The 19,341-nt window shown below is 50.2% G+C and overlaps 5 protein-coding genes across 5 annotated transcripts; 2 read left to right on the forward strand and 3 right to left on the reverse strand.

The window, feature by feature from the left end:
* Positions 1-2,898: 2,898 nt before the first annotated feature.
* On the reverse strand, positions 2,899-4,141 carry H257_10292 (hypothetical protein; the record flags this gene model as incomplete). Its single annotated transcript, XM_009836783.1, has 2 exons — positions 2,899-3,392; positions 3,433-4,141. 2 exons carry the CDS (start codon positions 4,139-4,141, stop codon positions 2,899-2,901), a joined length of 1,203 nt encoding a protein of 400 aa, XP_009835085.1.
* Positions 4,142-4,755: 614 nt separating this feature from the next.
* H257_10293 (hypothetical protein) lies at positions 4,756-5,914 on the reverse strand (the record flags this gene model as incomplete). The annotated part of the gene is made up of 3 exons (XM_009836784.1): positions 4,756-4,889; positions 5,051-5,171; positions 5,732-5,914. 3 exons carry the CDS (start codon positions 5,912-5,914, stop codon positions 4,756-4,758), a joined length of 438 nt encoding a protein of 145 aa, XP_009835086.1.
* A 6,176-nt stretch (positions 5,915-12,090) lies between these two features.
* On the forward strand, positions 12,091-12,462 carry H257_10294 (hypothetical protein; the record flags this gene model as incomplete). The annotated part of the gene is made up of 2 exons (XM_009836785.1): positions 12,091-12,225; positions 12,253-12,462. 2 exons carry the CDS (start codon positions 12,091-12,093, stop codon positions 12,460-12,462), a joined length of 345 nt encoding a protein of 114 aa, XP_009835087.1.
* A 42-nt stretch (positions 12,463-12,504) lies between these two features.
* Positions 12,505-14,454, forward strand: H257_10295 (hypothetical protein; the record flags this gene model as incomplete). Its single annotated transcript, XM_009836786.1, has 3 exons — positions 12,505-12,809; positions 13,346-14,064; positions 14,090-14,454. 3 exons carry the CDS (start codon positions 12,505-12,507, stop codon positions 14,452-14,454), a joined length of 1,389 nt encoding a protein of 462 aa, XP_009835088.1.
* A 1,143-nt stretch (positions 14,455-15,597) lies between these two features.
* On the reverse strand, positions 15,598-17,024 carry H257_10296 (hypothetical protein). Its single transcript, XM_009836787.1, has one exon. It carries the CDS (start codon positions 16,965-16,967, stop codon positions 15,690-15,692), a length of 1,278 nt encoding a protein of 425 aa, XP_009835089.1. The 5' UTR covers positions 16,968-17,024; the 3' UTR covers positions 15,598-15,689.
* Positions 17,025-19,341: the final 2,317 nt, after the last annotated feature.

Genomic DNA, 19,341 nt, shown 5'->3' on the forward strand with positions numbered 1-19,341 from the left:
CTTGCCAAGGAACCACAATAACGTAAAAAACCAATTTAAGATAACTTAACCAATTTAGGATAATTTTGTATTGCCCAATCACACCTCGTTATTTGTTCGAGTCAAAACCTCTATCATATAATGCTGGCCATTCCGTCACGTGAATGAAATGCAAAAACGGCGTAGAAGCCATTGGTAATAGTCATTCAAGATTGGGTTGAAGTTCCCTAGTCGACACGGGCCACATTGGGTTGGATCTGAGGTTTTGTCGAGTGTTAAACTCGGTGGACATCCATCCACAACAGAAATTTAACTCTATAAAACAGTACCCTTGTATAAATTATATGCAACCTGTTCTAACCGCTTTCCCTAAACACAGAATTTCAATGCTCAAACACATACATACTTTAAGATAAAAAAAGTTATCCTAAATTGGTTATCAAAATGTGAGTACAAATGCTTAGAAAGTAACAAATTTACCTGTGAAGTTCATCGCCTAAACTGATGATTCGATTATGAACTGAAAGAGGCGCGTCTTGTCTATTGGAATCACTATTGAAAACTCAAATATCGTAACGGACTCAAAAGTTATATCCATTCTACTCCGACCTCCAAAAAAGTTATCTTAAATTGGTTTTTTACGTTAAGTCCAATTTTATTAATGAAGCTTCATCTTTGTATGAAATAATATAAATTCGTTTAAACGCATCTTACCTTTGCCGTCGCCACCGCCGGCAAAGGTTCGTGCTGTCCTTTTACCCAAAATTTGGGCTTTGGTTTTGCGTATTCCTCGGCCATCTACGAGCCATCCACTCCTTCGGTACTCCTCCAAGAATTTCGAGAAAATTCCACAGGAAAAAGTGCTGCTTTTTACATTCAAGCTTTTTCCTCGCAAAATGGCCGTTTCAAGCGACAGGCTGTTTGCCAAGACGTACAACATCACAGAATTAACCTTCAGCCAGTGGAAGTCATATGCACGAAGAATTGTGTCGTGTGCCTCTGGGAGTTTCGTAAAGGTGCCGAAGTGGCGCACATTTGGCACCAGGCTGCATCATCATCATGGTATGCCCGACCTTTGTAGCGACCCATGTTGAAGACTTGGGCAGTAGGTCAACTAGAAGTGCGAATTCAACGAGGGGGGACTAGGTCAACTAGCCATTTATTAAACGAAATTCAAAGACTACAACCGTCGTCATCTCAAATAACCGGATGGCAACTATGGTTCCATTAATTTGGCATATATAAATATATAAATATACACAGATATATAAATATATAAATATAAAGGGAGCCCCATCATAACAAAAGGTCGCCCACACACTTCGGCGACCTCCACCGGCAGAACATCCGCCTCGATGGTCGAGGAGTCTTGCCGACGCAAACAGGCACGGAATAGGCTCTAAGGTTGCCACTCCGTCGCCTGTCAAAGTAGAGGTAAACGCAGATAACATTGCCATCCCATCATCATCCACCGAACAATTGTACCACCCAAACGGCAAAAAACACGGCCTCACGGACGCGCGTGATTGTCATCAATGCCAAGGAGCTCGAACAAAAAGAAGCAATTTCAAGTCAAGGCCAAAAAAATCGAGTTTTTTTGCTATGTGTAGTAGCTATACCCCGGGGGTCGGCCCTACGGGGTAGGGTTAAGGGAAGGGGGACAGGGAATGGCCTAATAGGCCGCATTTCTGTGGCTGGCACATGTGCGGAAAATCGAAGTGCGTCGAACAATGCAAATTGAAAAACGAGAATGTAGGTCACTCAAACTTTCGGTTGCAGGTCGATGATGTGTGCGCACACGCGATTCGTCCGTTGTTTAAGTTACCCCAAACAGCACGGTGGAAGAAAGTTGTGCGGCGATAGGGAAACGAATTTACCGTGAGGTACAAGAGACGGCGAATAAACGGACGGCAACGCCGCCGCGGTGGTCGTCGTGCACTTCCACGAGGCCGACTCAACGCCGGCGGCAAGGACATCATCGTGTTAAACAAGCTAAGAACGATGAAGTAACTGCCTCTTGTCGAACTGCAACCCTCGGGAAGTGTTGCTACAGAACGCAAAGTAATTGAAATTGAGCTCGCGGCCATTCCAAACTCGAAAAAACATGTGGCACGAAAGCAAGTGTTCTTGCCGCATTTGACCCCCCCGACGACAACAATTTAGTACCTTAACCAAGTACATGTGGCTTGCGGATTTTACCTTATTCACAGCTCGAACTCACTAATTAAGGTAATTAATTTGATTTTGTCCAATTAATATTTCGAAAATTTGGTCACCTTACAAAATGGACCTTTTACCTCCATTTTGAAAATTGCATTTTGGTTAATCCCATTTTGCGAGAATATTGAATATTATTTTTGAAATATTACCAGACGCTCCCTAAACTTACTTCAACTATAGTATAGTGACCATAAGGTGATGAATTATACTACCTTTCACTACACAATAGTGATTCAATCATCATGTCTACTCTCCGTCACCCATCTTCGTCCTTTATCCAAATCATACAGCAGAATATATATGAAACAAAGTTTATTTCAAGTTGAATGTTAAAGAATTCATGTTGATTTGAAAATCGTCGTGTTTCGAACGTGTTCATTTCACATTGATTGGAAATTCATTTCAACTTGAACGGGAAATGGCGTAAAAGAGCATACAGTGAACCGTGGGTGAACTCGCCCACAGTTGCCATTGCGCATATCTACGGAATTGTATGGTAGTGCAAGACAGTTGCAGAATAATAAATTGTTTCAAAGCGGTGAGGTACTGAGTGGGACCGATAAATTAAGCCAATCACGCATGAGTGTAACGTGTTAGACAAGATGTCCCACCAAGTGGACGATTCCATTGGATTCACTGTCAGGAGGGGGTTTATACCCGGGAAACCTCCATGGACGAACACACAACCACAGCAGTTTATTACAGCTCTTCACGAGGGATAGCCTTATCAAACGAACGTGTAATCATCGCCGATGGAATAGCTTCCCATACTTTTAGGATTCGTTGCACCATGACCAACGTCTTTTCAGCAGCTGATGTCACCTTGGTCTCGTGAATCCACTCAGTACGACACTTCACCTTGAACTGACCCATGACACCCACATCAAGTGGCTGGCACGTACACGTCGAGTTGGCAGGAAGCTCTTCCACCACACTGAACAGCTCCTCCTGGACAATCTGAATGGCCCCAGGAGTCACGTGGGCTGCCAAGTTGTCCACAACAACCACCGATGGCGCTTCGATCTCGAATTGCAGCAACTCACGGAGGTAGATCTCCCACACCCGCTCGTCCATCCACGCGTTTTCTTGCACCGCATAGACAGCCCCTCGGGGATACGTCGGCAGTTCTTTCTGATCGACCGGACCGCCGTCAGGCTGCCCGTGGACAATGACCATAGGCGGCAACTTCCGTTCTACATAGTACGTAAGCACACGTCCACGACGCAAACATACCGTCTGCTCGGACAGCCAGCACTGCTGTCACACGGTTCGAGTGCTTCTGCTGTTTGTCCACCTTGGACGACTTGCCGATTCGAGCCCACGTGCGTCGAGGTGGCATGTCGTAATGAACTCCTGTCTCGTCGATGTTGATGATGTTGGCCGGGTCGTATGCGGCGTGCTTTGGCCAGAACACCTTGGCGTACTCGGCACGCGTTGCTTGGAGCTCAGCTTGCGTCTTCTTCGACGCGCACGGTACCCGCTGGGAGAAGCCGTGTCGGTGGGCGAAAGCTTGACACCACCCAAGCAGACCCTTGTACGCTCGATCCTGGTCTGGCTTGCCTTCCAGGAACGCATCCAGCCACGGCTTCTGGTGGGTCTTAAGCCATGTCACGACGTGGGCAGTGGTCAGGAACTTTTCGATATCACGGACGCTGTCCATGAATTGGACGAGGTCGGCGCCAAAGCTGAACGTTTCCAGTTGGCCATGTGCGTCTAGTGTCGTGTTGCTGCCCCGTTTCACTGCCTCCAGGTACTCGTCCTTACGTTTGAGCCACCCGCGAAGGGTTCCTATCGGAATGTGTTCCTGCCGCGCGAATTGGCGGTCGCTGCAGCATGGACCGAGATCAAAATGTTTCCGCAGAAGTGTCTGTATTGTGCCGATACAGTACTGTTGTTGTTTCCTTTTGGGGAGAAGTGTTGTGCGTCGGTACGGCTTCAACATCGGCTTTCGCCTTTGCTTGCGCCTTGGTCGTCGCGGTTGTGTCCCCACTGGCATGGAATCAAGTTTGAATTTCGTACATGGGCTTTATTTGAACTGACCAATTGGAGGGTTTTCTTGGCTGCATTCCCTCCAATATGTGCTGTCCATCGTTCTATCCATGATTGGCTAAAAGTGCATTGTAATTTGACATCGGATCAGTTGGCACCAATAAATAAAATGTCAATTGTACTACTGTGGGCGAGTTCACCCACGGTTCACTGTAGCGCTGGGGCCGCAAAATCCACATGGCAAAACTCATGAACATGAGACTTTACCTGTAACATATAGCTATGGGGTCCTCCCTAGCTCACTGTACATCAGGGTGTATTTGACATCTATCAACCTTGGATTCAACGTCTGTACAGTATTTGTTCCTAAATACCAATAAATAGTGTGGTATCACCTGAACGGTAACCACCGAAGTAGCGGATTAACCGAAAAGTGCATGGGATATTTTGATCAGAAACCGTGGTAAATGAATGTTGACCAAGATGGCGCAGGACAGTCTGGATTTGGGTTTGCTCGTCGTCCTGCGTCGTTGGAAGCTGTAGATGCCGACGGACTTGCATAGACCACTACAAGAAGACGAGCTCCAGCATGGCAGGGACAGAGGTATGAGCGGTACCTTCGTATTTGACTTTGTTAAGATAGATCCAGAGAGGCCGCATCACGCCTGCTGTGATCGTCCAGAGAACCACGAGCATAGGGGCTACATGGATCCATTCAGGTGCATGGTTAAGAATGTGAGTCCATTCAAACCTCAACCCAAATTGTAGCAATGGCGCTGCAATAACATCCCATAATGGCCGGATCCGAGGGCAAGCCATCAGGGCATGCTGAATGGTTTCGACCGCGTCGCAGTCATGGTACGGACTAGCTGCATATGGTAGAAACAGTAGCCAACTGGTAGCACTCGGTACTGCGCTCGGTTCCACACGTCGGCTTGGAGATGGGTTGCAACAGCGACAACACGGTGGAAGAGCTGGAGGTACTTCGAATAATGAATTACATGCGTACGCAGCATGGGGTGGTTGCGGGTGGGTTTAGGTGGATAGAAGAAAACCAGTTTATTTTGCCTTGGAGACCATTCACGAACTTCTGTGAAAGTGTCCTTGTAGCAGCGTAGAATGGGAGACACCAAGGAACTTCCGCTTGGACCGGTAGGTGTGCATCATGTCCTGTGTAATCAAATCTTGATGTGCAATAGTGGTGAGTCGGTGGTAGACAGGAACCAGCGAGTATGGTACAGGACCATCATACTCTATCCGTCGTATTGCAGGGACCACGATGTTGTCGAACTCGTCTGCCGTTGCCCACGTGCGCGCCTGGGTAAGAAAATCCCTCAGACAGTGGAATCCCGATGTGCTCGTACCACTCCTTGCCTTTATGGCGGAAGGACGTATGTAGGGTGATGTGCGGGTCATTCTCATGTGATGGGACGCGGAATAGCGGATTGAATTGGCGCCAGACCGGCATCTCACATAGTTGCGCTAAGGTAGGTTTTGATTGGCTCCGTTTATCCGCAGGTAGACGATGCCATGTTTTCCATACGTCGTTCCAAAGTGGTGATACTTTAGCAATGCGCGCGGCAGAGCTGCTGGGGTTTGGGCGGAAGTGGAGAAAGTCGAACCGGCCTGGTCGATTACACGGTTCGAGTGCTGCATCAAACATCTCATGTGCAAGACATGCCCACATGTTGTCTGTTTCGGTAGGTGACCGAAGCAGGAGACGCATGCGTGCCAGGCGTTGCGATGCGATGATCGACGGGAGGTGAGGTACTCTCCACCTAGCTAACCGGTCGTACTGATGTGCCGCTTGCATCAGATATATGGAGCATTTGGTAGGGTCTGCTGCCCTATTCTGGATGAATATATTCACCAGTGACTGCCAGGGCCCAAGTTATTTAGGCGGCACGACGATGACCGCCGTGAAATGCCATAGAGTTGGAAGAATTACCGACTGGACCAACAGGCGCCGCCCTTGTACCATGCTCTCACGCCAACTCCAGGTGCGAATGGCGTCATATAGCTAATCTGTCAGTCGATTGACCTGATATCCTGCTGCAAGGTTGTGGCCCAGCATTATCCCAAGGTAGCGGATCGGTCGACCCGATGCTGCCCGGTATTGGTTGATTCGAGTTCAGCACTAGAATGACCGTTTTCTCGATGTTCTCCAGATGCCGCGCAGTACTGGTTGACTAACTCCAGTTGCTCCTATAGGTGGCAAATACGCCCAGCCAACAGGGTCGTGTCATCAGCAAACATTAGCGTCGTTGCGGTATGTTCTTGCGTGAGCTCTATTCCATACTCCTCATTGTCGTGCAGGAGTTAGTCTAGCGGCTCGAGCGTCAAGAGCCGCTAAACTAACTCCTGCAGCGGGTCGCCCTGCTTTACCCCGCGATTTGGATGAATCGGCACCGACTTGACCCCGTTTATGCGTAAGTGCACCAGGGGATTTGTGTAAAGCAGCCTGATCCACGCCATGAACTTAGGTCCAAAGCCGAATGCGTCAAGCGTGTCGAACATGTAGTCCCACGAGACGCGGTCGTAGGCCTTAGCAAAGTCAAGGAAGGCTGCATATCCCTCCTGGTTCCTGACTGTGCATGTGTGTTGTAGGTCCAGCATGAACACTGTGTGGTCGTGTAGGCGCCGGCCAGAAACGAAGCCTTTTTGGGCTGGCAGGATCAGTTTGGGAAGCAGCGCGGACAAGCGGTAAGCTAAAGCTCGGCAGAGGATCTTGACCTCCACAGGCATGAAGCTAATCAGCCTGTGATTGCCAGGGTATGCACGGTCGTTCTTCTTGAACAGCAACACGACCTCACTGGTACATTGGCATTTCAATAATGTATCTCGGGTCAACTGGTAGTTGAAAACGATAGCCAGGATCTCACCAAACACCGCTGGTGCCACCTGGTAGAAGCAGGCAGAAAACTCGTCGGGACCTGGTGTGCGGTGTGGAGCCATGGTTGCGATGCTGGTCTGAAGGTCTGTCCCGGTAACGTCCTCCTCAAGGGTATTCTTATCCTCGACTATTAATTTTCTCCGTTGAACACGAAGGAAACAACGGCGAGTGGCTTAATTTGGAGGAGAGGGGTCATATCCTCACGCATAACACCCGTCCAGTGGGCGACGAATTCTTTTTGGATGATGTCTGGGGCTGACGACAACGTTCCATCGCGTTGTTTCACTTATCTTACGGGAGTTTTGTAGAGGACTTTGGTCGGTGGACGGAAGAAATGGGTCGTGGGGCGCTCATTCTTGCTCGCGTGGACGTCAAAGTTGAAGTCAGAATAGTACAATTTCCACAAAACCTCTGATTCGAGAAAGATTTTCTCCTCCTCGTCGATATCTTGGAGATTTGACAACCCCTCGATGTGTAGGCGCCGCGCTTCTGCCAAGCGTGCGGCGGAGGCAGTCTTTTCTCGTGAAAAATGCGATTTGACATGGCGATGGGCTTCCTGGAGGAACCGCCGTGTACATTTCTTCCAAGCATGCCACACAACGCCTGGGTTTTGTGCGTCGCAAAGGACGACGAGGAGTCGTGAAGCCTCAGTCGCGATGGCCTCTCGCATCTGAGGGTACTGTAGGAATTCTTTGGGCAATTTCCAATATCCTTTCCCCATCGTTTGATGTGTCCTCTAGCACGAGCGTGTGGATCGCATGGTCACCAGCTACGTGTGAGTCCGACCGTTTGTAGTCGCTAGAGACGTAGCAGTCTCGGCCAAGGTGTGTTTTGGCAAGGATATAGTCTAAGCGGGTCGTTTTGTGTGGCCCCGAATAGGTACGACCCTCATCGTGATGCATGCGCCAAGCGTCGGTCACACGTAGGGCCACAAGCCACTCCAGACAGTTGATTCACCCCATGGTATGTACGTGGTGCGGTTTGTCCGCGTCATGGTACAGGTCCAATGGTAGGTTGAGATCTCCCATGACTACGTGTATGCTGCGTGGTAGACTGTCGTAAAAGTTGGTTGAACAGGCGCATAGACGAAGTTGAAGTATACAGGGGTCTCCTGTCAATGGGTATTGACCACCATGTATTTGTAGGAGACGTCGAGCTTGGTCAGATACCGGAGGTCTTGGAAGCTTGGGACTATGTCGTCAAAGACCAGGGCGACGCCACCGCTACGATGTGCTGTGTCGTCATTTAGTGCGGGGACATACTCGGGGTTAGCACGCGGGTCGTTCACAGCAATGAAGCATTTCCCGTGCCCGAGAGCGTGTTGAATGTGGTAGGTGAAAGTGGACAATTGTTGGCTGTCTTTCAGGTAGAGTTAGACGTGGGGCTTCATTCGTGGTTAAGTGGTGTGGTCGAGTTTTACTTATTGGGCATTGCTGGGTTGTTGCTTCATAGTCGTGCAGCCCAGTAAGTGTAATATCACTCCATCATAGCTAACGTAAAACAAGCCGTAGGCCCTATATCTTTGCGAAGGTAACCGTAAAACAAGCCGTGGGCCCTATATCTTTGCGAAGGTAACCGTGTTAGAATTTTACTTTGTGAGCAGTAGTGCTGGTCATACCATACCGTTCGAATGCCTACGCGTCGATACGCATGAGGTTAGCTAGATATGCCTAAGCAGTTCTGGTGAAGTTCCACAGTTTAACCACGAGCAAAACACCAACACATGACATTTTCGGTGACCACCAGTAAAAAGTCAAATGGCCACAAGTTTTTATCCTATTCCCCTTACTGTAGTAGTAGTGTTGGTAAACAGTACTTGTATTCAATGTAAGCTGTACCATTACAGGTTAGTAATTCGAGTAAGTACTGCTGGTGACTCCAATTTCGAATCGATTTGACAATGTCAATGAGCAATGTGAGTAAACGTTGATTGTGACTCCATAGCGTTGTCGGATGGATGCTCTTGTTCTATTTGAAGTGCTTTTAATTCGCTAGACTTAGTGGCAGTGACATACACGAACACAAAAATATATTTCAACAACTACAAATGTTCCTTATACGTCGAAGTTCTTCGGAGCATTAATCTACATACAAGTAACTACCTATTTCCCCCACCAACTTTTGTGTCCAATTTTCAGTGAGCTATGCGTAGACATCCGTTGGTTGTCGAGGTACTGGTATTATCGTTACGTAGAACGTATCTTTTTACGGGAAGAATTGGGTTCGACATCGCTTACACTATTCCAGGCAGCAATGGGGTTACAATTCAATCAATGCGGAAGTGATTGCGAAACGCTTGGGTTGAGTTCTTTGAGTTTGGCGTAAATTGAATTAATGTGATTCTGAATTCAGCGTTGGATTAAATGTAGTCGTAGGACGTCTGCAGCGAGCCATTCGTTTCGATACGAAGATCTTGACGCAGATTCCCGCGTCGGTCTTATGTTGGACGAGCTGATGCGCTCGTTGGAACAAGACCATCCGGAGTGTGTACTCCACCAAGAAGGCAAGATGGTCGTCGAAGTCATGACGAAATCGATCAAGCCGGAATCGCTGAAGACAGCGGTTCAAAAGCAGTTACAGCGGAACAAGACGTTGAAGAGCGACGCCTTTCGTTACGTCAACTGGCTGCGAACATTTGCAGCTGGCCACCAGCTGTACGTGGGACTCAACGACGAGTCCAAACCTTCCCCGGCAGCGAAGCCGGTAGAAGCTCCACGAGGCGGCAAGCGCAAAATCCCAAGCCGTGAAGGCGGCCGGGAAGACGCCGCCAAGAGCAATGACATAGTCGGCGGAAAGGCTGAAACGATCGTGCCCAAGAATGCCGAGCCATTTGCCAAGAAGGGCTTCTTGAAGTGCGGTGACATGAGTCACCGGTTGGCGCAGTGCCCTAAGACCGCGCCTGGCGAACCCGAAACGCTGTTAGCAGCGTAAGTGAAGCGATGGAATGACGGCATCAAGGTTCTGGTCAACCTATAGCAGCGCCAAAAGACAGAGCGCGGCGTGATGTTGGAGATTACCGTCCGCGTGGACGATGTGCTCCTGGACTCTGGCTCGGACGTGACCATTGTAACGCGCGGCGACCAGCCGGTGTCGAAGTTGGGATTGTATCCCATACTCCCATAGCGTGCCGCATTTGGCGTGGGGCAGCGACGCCAAGCCAGTTGTGATGACGCGCAGCGTCAAGGTGAACTGCGTGACGCTGGACACGACGTGTGGACCGCTTGTGTCTGGTCGAAACGAACGTGTACTGGACCAAGGGGTACTGGAAGTTGCCGCTACATGCGGACAGCCAGATGCACTTCTCGTTCATGACGCCCGTCGGCTGTACACCCCGACCCGTGTGCTAATGGGACAGACGGACGCCGTCGCGTACTGCCAGTCGGTTGTTCCCCAAATGTTTGGTGAACTGCTGTTCCGAGGCCTGTTGGCCTGGCTGAATGACGTGCTGGGGCCCGCCAAGGCGACGGACGAGCTGTTCGACTTGTTGGACAAAGTCCAGGCATCAGTTCGGACTCTAGTTGAGCGAAGATGTGTCATTTCGTTCTGCAGAATAGTGAGACAAGGTGATTTCGGTCGATGGAATCACCCATTCCCCAAGCCGAATTCAAGGACTCGTGGACTTGTTGCCGCCGACGACCGCGGCCGACCTCCAACAGTTTGTGTGTGCCACCAACTGGATGCGTGCGAGCATCCCTGGGTACAACCGGTTGGTGGATCCGTTGCGACGTCTGCTTGACGTGGTCACCAAGGCAGCCGGAAGCTGCAAGAAAAAGGCGTTAGTGCGCGTTGCACTCCCTGCCGTGGGATGGTCGTCCGACCATATCAAGTGTTTCAATGATGTGAACATGCGTTGGCGCATGAGGTGCCCCTGTCGCACCCGCGAGAAAACATGACGGTCTGCACCTTCGCGGACGCCAGTGACCTGTTCTGGGGCGCGGTTACCACACAAGTACCGCCAGCAGACATCGACTTGCCTCTCGAAGACCAGCGGCACCAGCCGCTTGCGTTTATTAGTGGGTCGTTTTCTGGCGCGAGCGCGCGCTGGCCCATTGTCGAGAAGGAGGCCTATGCCGTGGTCGAGTCGTGCAAGAGACTCAACTACCTGGTCTTACGCCCGGGTCATTTCCGTCTGTTTACGGATCACCGCAACCTGGTGTACATTTTCAACCCAAGTGGCTTGAATGCCAACATGGTCAAGTACCAGGCCGACAAGCTGCAGCGATGGTCGCTGGTGATGTAGACCTTCCTGTACACCATTGAGTGCGTCTCGGGTGACGCGAATGTCTGGGGCGACCTCCTGAGTCGATGGGGTTCGGCTCCGATGGATCAACCAGTTGCGAGTAGTTGATTTCGAGTGGCCGACAGCCGCTACGATCTGCGGCATCCAACGTTCAACCATGGAAGGGGGAGGGACCAATTTTTATGTGGACCCAGACGGACGAATCTAGATCCCAGATGGTGCTGTGGACCTATAGCAGCGAATTTGTGTGATCGCTCACCAAGGAGCCAGCGGTCACCGTCATATCGCAGCGACCAAGTTGGTGTCCGACAAGATCGTGTGGAAGACGCTTTCCACGGACGTCGAAGCGTTCGTGCGTGCGTGCCTGTTTGAACTACCTGTGCATTTACGGAGACATGGTTACCCATCCATGGGGTTCGGCGCTTCACGCGGAGAAGCCAAATGAGCTCATCCACTTCGACTGGTTGTCGATACCCATGGCCAAGTCTGGCCAAAAACAAGTGCTTGTCATGAAAGACGACATGAATGGCTTTGTGCAGATACCGCCGCGACCGCTCAGTGCCTGATGACGTGGTTTACCACGTTCGGCAGCGTTGACACATGGGTGTCAGATGGCGGCTCTCTCACTTCAAGATCGAAGTGATCGAGAAGGTGCGGAAGTTGGTAGGTGCCCACCATCACATCACGACAGCCTACAGTCCTTGAGCGAACGGGACGATAGAAGTAGTCAACCGACTAGTGCTGCGCGGTGAAAGCACTGTTCAGCGAGATGAAGTTGAACGCGGACGAATTGCCGCATGTATTGCCTCTAGTTCAAGGCGCCCTCAACCAACAGCCGACGGACCGGCTGGGACGACTTGCGCATGTGACAGCGCTTACCAGCCTGCCAGCGAAAACCCCGCTGGTATGATTTGCCCACCTGACGTCCAAGGAAGTTTACGTCGCAGACTGGCTTGGTGACACCGGTCAAAAACATGTGACCGACTTCATGCGGCGCTTGAAGAAATGCACCGCAACGTTGCGATGGGAAGCAGCACCAAGTGACCGAAAATCCCAAGTCAAGTTTGCGGGTTTTTCGGTCAGCTATTTTGTGCTTCTCGGAACGGTCGTCGACCGCCCGACAAAATTGGCCCTGCATTAGCGCGGACCTTGCTAAGTGACCAGAGTCATCACAGACCATGTGATGGAGATTCAGCAGCTGGTGCCACCGTACACAGTCACAGTCCACCATGCGTGCCGATTAAAGTTGTACGACAAATGTGATAGAGAGGTGACCGAGGACCTGGATGCGCAGATCGCACTTGACGATTGCGGATTTCATGTGGAGCGCCTCGACGAAGCGCTATGCGTGGATAGCAAACACCAATTTGGTGAAGTGGCTGGGTGGCGGCCAACAAAGAAGTCCCTGCTGTGGCTGCCCTCATCAAGACAATGGAATTTCGATAGGAGGGGAAATGTTCTGCGGTGTGCAGAGCAATTGGGTCGCGCGTTAGTTTGACCCTTTTAAATACACACACTCTGTGTGTACCGTGTCAAAGATTCCGATACCTTGTGGAGGTACTGAGTACTTTAGTGAATGTTAGTAGACGCATGTGGCGTATTTAACCTCACTAGAGTCAGTGCTATATTTGCTACCTTGTCGAGGGTCCCGTGGTCGAAAGCGAAGAAGAAGCGGGAGACAAAACACTAGGGTAGGTTTGTCGAGGAGAGGGCTTCGGTATGATTATGCTCGTACCACACATCTACCGCGCAGGGATACGTTAACCACACAGTTGAAACTGTCCGCGCCGAGCAAGAAAATTTTGCGCCATCCAATTGACATGGTCCCGCCGATTAATATATATATGAGTAATATTTTCTTGTAGAATAAAGCTCGTGAATGTGATTGGGTTTACTGCTCACAAGTTTAGACAATTTATTGCTTCGAGTACTGTACTAGTCCCCTTAGCTAGGGGCATTGACAGTTGTATGCGACGTGGACGTTTGCTGATGGTATCGATGGGCCGTAGGGGGGTTGCATGTAGTGTGGAGAGCAGTGTTCATTGCAGAGGCGTCGGCGCTAGTTCACGGTGTTGGTGGCCCGTGCATGCAACGTGTCAGAAGATTCTGTCAGGCGTGCGCGGCTGTGTGTTTGGCGTTGTACCCCCATCCCCCACGACAACGGCCTCGATTCCTTCGACGACCACAACGACGACTGCGTTGCCGAAGACAACCACTTCCCATGCCTTCACTACCACGCCCACAACCAAGCCGACCAACTCGTCGAACGCCACCGCTAGTTCGACCACGATTGTCACGCCGAGCAGCCCCCCAGTTCCACTGTCGTGTGCCAAGTGGAGCCAATGCAACGGCCAGAACGGGTCGTTTGGCGTGGGATGCAACGACCCCACCTTCCAGTACAACCGCAAGAACGAGTACTTGTCCTTGTGCGAGCCCAAGCAGCCGAAAACGAACCACGCCCACACCACCACTGGCTCCGTCGCCGTGTGGCAGCAGTGTGGGGGTAAGGTGTACAATGGCGACTCGCTGTGTATTGTAGGCAATGTCTGCGAGCGCATCAGCGCATGGTACTCGCAGTGCCAACTGGATGGGACGGCCGACGGACTGCCGACGTATGTGCAATGTGGCGGTAAGACCTTTCAAGCAAAGACCAAGTCGACGGTGTGCCGCAAGGAAGGCGTGTGCGTCAAGTATAACGACCACTACTCGCAGTGCGTGGCCTGGCACCACCAATGCCCTCCCGGTGTATGCACATGGCAAAAGTGAAGATGGCAAAGAAGAAGAAGAAGGTGAAGAAGAAGGGGGAGATAAGGGGAAATATGCGAACAAGCCCCCGCTCGAAGCTGGTCCGTACGAAAAGAACCGCGGCACGCAGCGCTCGCAGGGGCGGTGTGCGGGCAAGACGAACGGTGACTGCTGCGACTGGGACGACCAGTGCGAATTTTTGGGCGGCGACTTTTACTGCATGGAGGTGGGTTTGTGCGAGACAGACTATGACACTGCGTTTGATTGCGGAATCGACACCAACTGCAATCCGTTGGGCGGCAAGTCCAAGCGCTACGCCCAGTGCGTGCCTGAAGCCATCGGCGACCAATACTCCGAGCCACCGATGCACGAGGACGAATCCAAGTGATTAACGTAGCCACGACTACCAGTAGATTTTATTGAACCAAGTTTAATCGATCGTGGTTTCGTTCGATTCCTTTGCTACTTTTTGCGGCCTTCCTATCATGCGCGACGGCATCATAACTGTTGTTAGCGTATGCAATAGCTCACTACTGCTATCGACGTCAACAGAAAACGCTAGTCCAAAGTCCTTTTTGCATCTGGAACCTACACGGATCGTCCACTGTATATTATACAACACGTTTGGGCTCTACCACTGCCCATGCTGCTGCCCCCCTTCGGGGACTCATCCCCCAACGCCAGGGACTACTCATCCCTAGCAGCTAGCTACGACATTTTCGCTGAAGTGTCGTTCAAAACAATGATTGATTGACTACTTCTAGGTAATGTATATTCTCAATGTGTTGGAGAATATCATTGTTGCGACAAAATTCTGTCCACAATCAATACGCCTGACTTTCACATATGTCCAAGTTTGGACAAGTAAACACCTCGAGACGCATAACCCAAGGGAATTTCGAGTATGTGAGCTTTGTGCAATGCGCGGGTCACAGTCGCCTCGAGCACGGCAGATTACCCCTTGCACACAGTACATGGCATCGCTACGATGGTCACGTTAGTGCAGAAAGTAGTCGCCACAGCATGACGAGGGTGCACGTGGGGGGCGGCAGACGCAATGGACACGAGAAGACCAGCAACGGCGAAGGCAATTCACATGACGGGTAAGCAGGGGAAATGAATAGTGTTGTACCTGTCGCTCTTGGCTCGGTAAATTGTCGTGGGATGGGTGAAATGACACTACTGCATTGTTGCATGCATCCACCCGCTGTGAAAGTCGAATGCTAGGTACAGCGACGATAAGGTACTTTCACAGCTGAAGTACTGTAAAATGCAATATGCACGCGATAGCGGCATCCTAGTCTTGTCCCGTGTGACTGGGCAATATGCATATTCACACCTTGTCATGCTACGTTGGCATTACTTTCTGGTCAATAATGCTACGCGCTGCACTGCGCGCAAGTGTGCATATGTTCCTCTCTAGAGGTGTGGGTGCGGATGGAAGATCATGCACGGTTAAAGTCGATCCAAGACATGGAAGTAGCAGCCCCTCAAGCCATGTTCAGAGGTACACTACGTGTTTAATACTAGTATGCACTGTTACGTTTTAATTTGATTAACCCTCACTACAACACAACGTATTCACATGCTCAACAAGGCCAAAGCAAGGCCAACGGTCCAAACTTAGCTGCCGCACCACACAGTGCCGAAGCCATGATTAAAGTACTCACAGTAGCCCTTGGTGAAGACACTGTCCAAGCACGAGTTTGCAGCGGGGTAATAGCAGCGGCTACACGTTGCGCAGCCCGCCTGTGGGGTAGGCATGTTTGTGGTTTTTGAGGACGGCGAGACGGTTGGCTTGGTTGGTTTGGTGGTGGTCTTCGTGGGCGGCGAGACGGTTGGCTTGGGGGCGATTATGGTGGGGAACGACACCCCCTCGACGACGTTGCATGTGCCCTTGCCACCCCCACCGCGTTGCAGACGAACGTAGCCGGCTTCGCCCCAGCTGGCGCCCCACGAGTTGCGGATCTTGTAGGACGAGCTGTCGTAGCCCACGGCAACGACGGCGTGGTCCGACCGTGCTCCCGGGCATTGCGTGATGACGCCCCCTCGGTAGTTTCGCCACACGGAGTTGCCCCCTTCGACAAGCACCGACACGGGCTGGGTGTTCAGCGCCGTGACCAGCGCCGCCTCGCCAGACACCCGCACGGTCGCGCCAAAGCTGAGCTTCTTCTTGGAGCACGAGTTCTGGCATGTGCCGCTTTGACCAGAGCTGCCGGACGTGTACGGATAGTCTTGCTCCAGGCACCCCCCGCCACTGGAGAGGTAGTCAAGGGCTGCGTGCGGCCAGCCGCCTTGGCAGCCTTGGCCGCCACCGTTCGTGGAGCAGCTGGTCACTTGTTGCTCAGACAAGTCGATGAGTTCCCCCGTGGCGAGGCAGTGGGCCGACTCGGCAGTACCCACAGCCGAGAACAACCAGCACCCCGCGCACTTGCCTTGGTTGCGCACGGGGTTGACGCACTTGCTGGTGGTCCAGTCCATGGACGTCGCTCGCGGTGCGAAGACGTCTAAGTCGGCGGTGCGGAGAGACCGGAAGGCGCTGTAACCTTCCTCGAACGACAGGCCTACGTGGTTCTTGAACTCGGCGTCTGTCATCAGTGCAAATGGGTGGTCGTTGTCGAACGTGGCGTTGGGGTTGGTGCGACGGGCGATCTCAATGGCAACCTTGTTGTCGAAGAATCTCTGGAGCGCGTCGGTTTCCGCCTCCAACGGGCTCTGGCTTTCCACAGCGGGGGGCAGCAGACCTTGGGCCGTAGCGGCAGCACCAAAGTCCTGGCGCCACTGGGCCAGTTCCGCGCTCAGTTGCGAGAGTTCGTCAGCGGATAACGTGGTCACGTACTGATTGGTGGCCTGATTGGTGGCTGCGGCGGACGCAACGACGAACGCGGCGTACAATTTCATGGTGGAAGGATGCAAATTCAAAAGTGACTCGTTGGGATTCTCCGTTCGTTGAGTTTGAAGAACTGCAACATTCGAATTGCCAAAGTTACTATGGCATCTGTTCGTGAACGGTACATCTTTTTGAAGTCGGGAGATCTTGGCGTGGTACAATCGGTAGTAAAGGTGCGAATATATCCATTCTGGTTATTGATAGCGTGATAGACGAGTGTTACTGTTATTCGTTCATTCCACGTCAAGATGTGACTCGTTTTGTATTAACTTGTAACCATAGTTCAAAATTCTATGAATACATACTCAAAGGCATACTCAGTTCATCTGTGTTTCGAATGATGCTCCACATACGAACTTGCATTCTATGGAATTCGTAGGCCAGAACTTGAAACTTGACTTTTGTATGCAATCGTAGGCCCACACCTCTACGATATTTTGAAATCCTCCAATTCATTTTTTTTCCCAAGTTATGTACGAATTTGTAGCAAACATAAAATTTCGCTTTTCATATGTGAATTCGTAAGGAGTTGGTTCTAAGATTTTCTAATCCAATGAGATTTCAAGAAAATCACGAGTCGAATTGACCAATTCTCGATCGTACAGTCAGTACCACTATGACGCCTCACATTCCCCTATATCGAAGGGGAATGGGAGGCGTCAAAGTGGTACTGGCATTGATAGCATTATGTACCCGGTATGTAGCAGCAGTACATATACACAAGTTGTACTAGACGTAGAAGGAAGGAGCGATCGTTATGGAAGAGTTAAAGTGACCTGTTGACAGTCGAGCTGGGTGCGTAGCGAATCAAGTCATTTTGGAAATTCTTGTATGGGCAACATACACACAGGTCCCGTAAGTATATATATGTTATTAAGACTTGCGAGTGATGAAGCGCGTATTGAACTATATACGGGTCAAGCTGTTGATAGTGGCCTATCGTCCATTCTCCAAATTTCCCTCCGTTCTTCAACAATTCAAGTGCACGCAAATGCGTATGCTAGATCTCTTGTTCATTTAGAAAAGTGCAAATCAGTTTCGACGATTTAAAGTATATAGATATACATAAATATACATATATTTTTTACGTTTCTGGAAGTGGACAAGATTTTAATTTTTTTTCGCGTACTACTGTGTCGAGTTCTTTCCCAGTTCACTGTACTACATTCTATGGAATTCATAGGCCAGAACTTGAAACTTGACTTTTGTATGCAATCGTTGGCCCACACCTCTACGATATTTTGAAATCCTCCAATTCATTTTTTTTCCCAAGTTTAGTTATGTACGAATTTTGTAGCAATCATAAAATATCGCTTTTCATTTGTGAATTGACGAAATCGTAAGGAGTTGGTTGTAAGATTTTCTTATCCAATGAGATTTCAAGAAAATCACGAGTTGAATTGACCAATTCTCGATCGTACAGTCAGTACCACTATGACGCCTCACATTCCCCAGTATCGAAGGGACTGGGAGGAGTCACAGTGTACTGACATTGATACTAGCATTATGTACCCGGTATACTGTATTACATTATGTACCCGGTATGTACTGTAGCAGCAGCACACAAGTTATACTAACGTAAATGACCAATTTATGATCACTTTTTCAGAGTAGTCGCCGTAGAATTCGCATATCTCGGCTCACAGGACGACTTCTCACATTTTGCGAAGTGATTCTTACTGTTAACACAGCTTTCAATTCATAATCGAATTATTACGTTTCAAGAGAACGACTGAATAGTACGCCAATCGAAGTTTGTGAAACAGCAGCCATATTTTGTCCAATAGAAGTCGAGATTGAGAATCCATACATTTGATTGGCAAGAAAAAATATTTTCCCTCCTGCACTTCTTTTTGAATTTCCCCGTACCTCAGGTCTTCATTTGATATGCAGTCAAGAATGCGCATTCCAAAGCGTAGCTACACCATCGCAACGAAGCTGAAGGTGCTAGATCTTTTGGAAACAAGCACCGACCAACAAGTGTCTGACATGCTAAGCATTCCACGTCGCACCATCTGTACGTAGTCAAACATAAGCGCGACATCCTTGCTTACAACGGAAACAAAAACGAATAAAAGTCGATCCAAGTGGGCGTCCTGACGAATTTCCCGATCCCGAGGGTCTCGTTGACTATATTAACAAGTAGAAACCCAAGAACGGGTGCTAACAACGTCGCATATCATCAACTGGATCAAGAGGCACCAGGCGGTTTGGCTGCGGCCCTACATCGCACGCAAGAAGCTCGGCAACGGGTACCAAAGACTGCAGCGCTTTTGTCACCGCCATAGATTTACACGTCAACGACCCGGTAAACAAAGCACAAACAATCCGTCCTGATCGAAGTGCGTGATGATTTCGCTGCTTAGTTCCACCGGCAGTTCCACG

This window comes from Aphanomyces astaci (assembly GCF_000520075.1).
Source record: "Aphanomyces astaci strain APO3 unplaced genomic scaffold supercont1.27, whole genome shotgun sequence".
In the NCBI taxonomy this organism is placed as follows: domain Eukaryota; phylum Oomycota; class Saprolegniomycetes; order Saprolegniales; family Verrucalvaceae; genus Aphanomyces; species Aphanomyces astaci.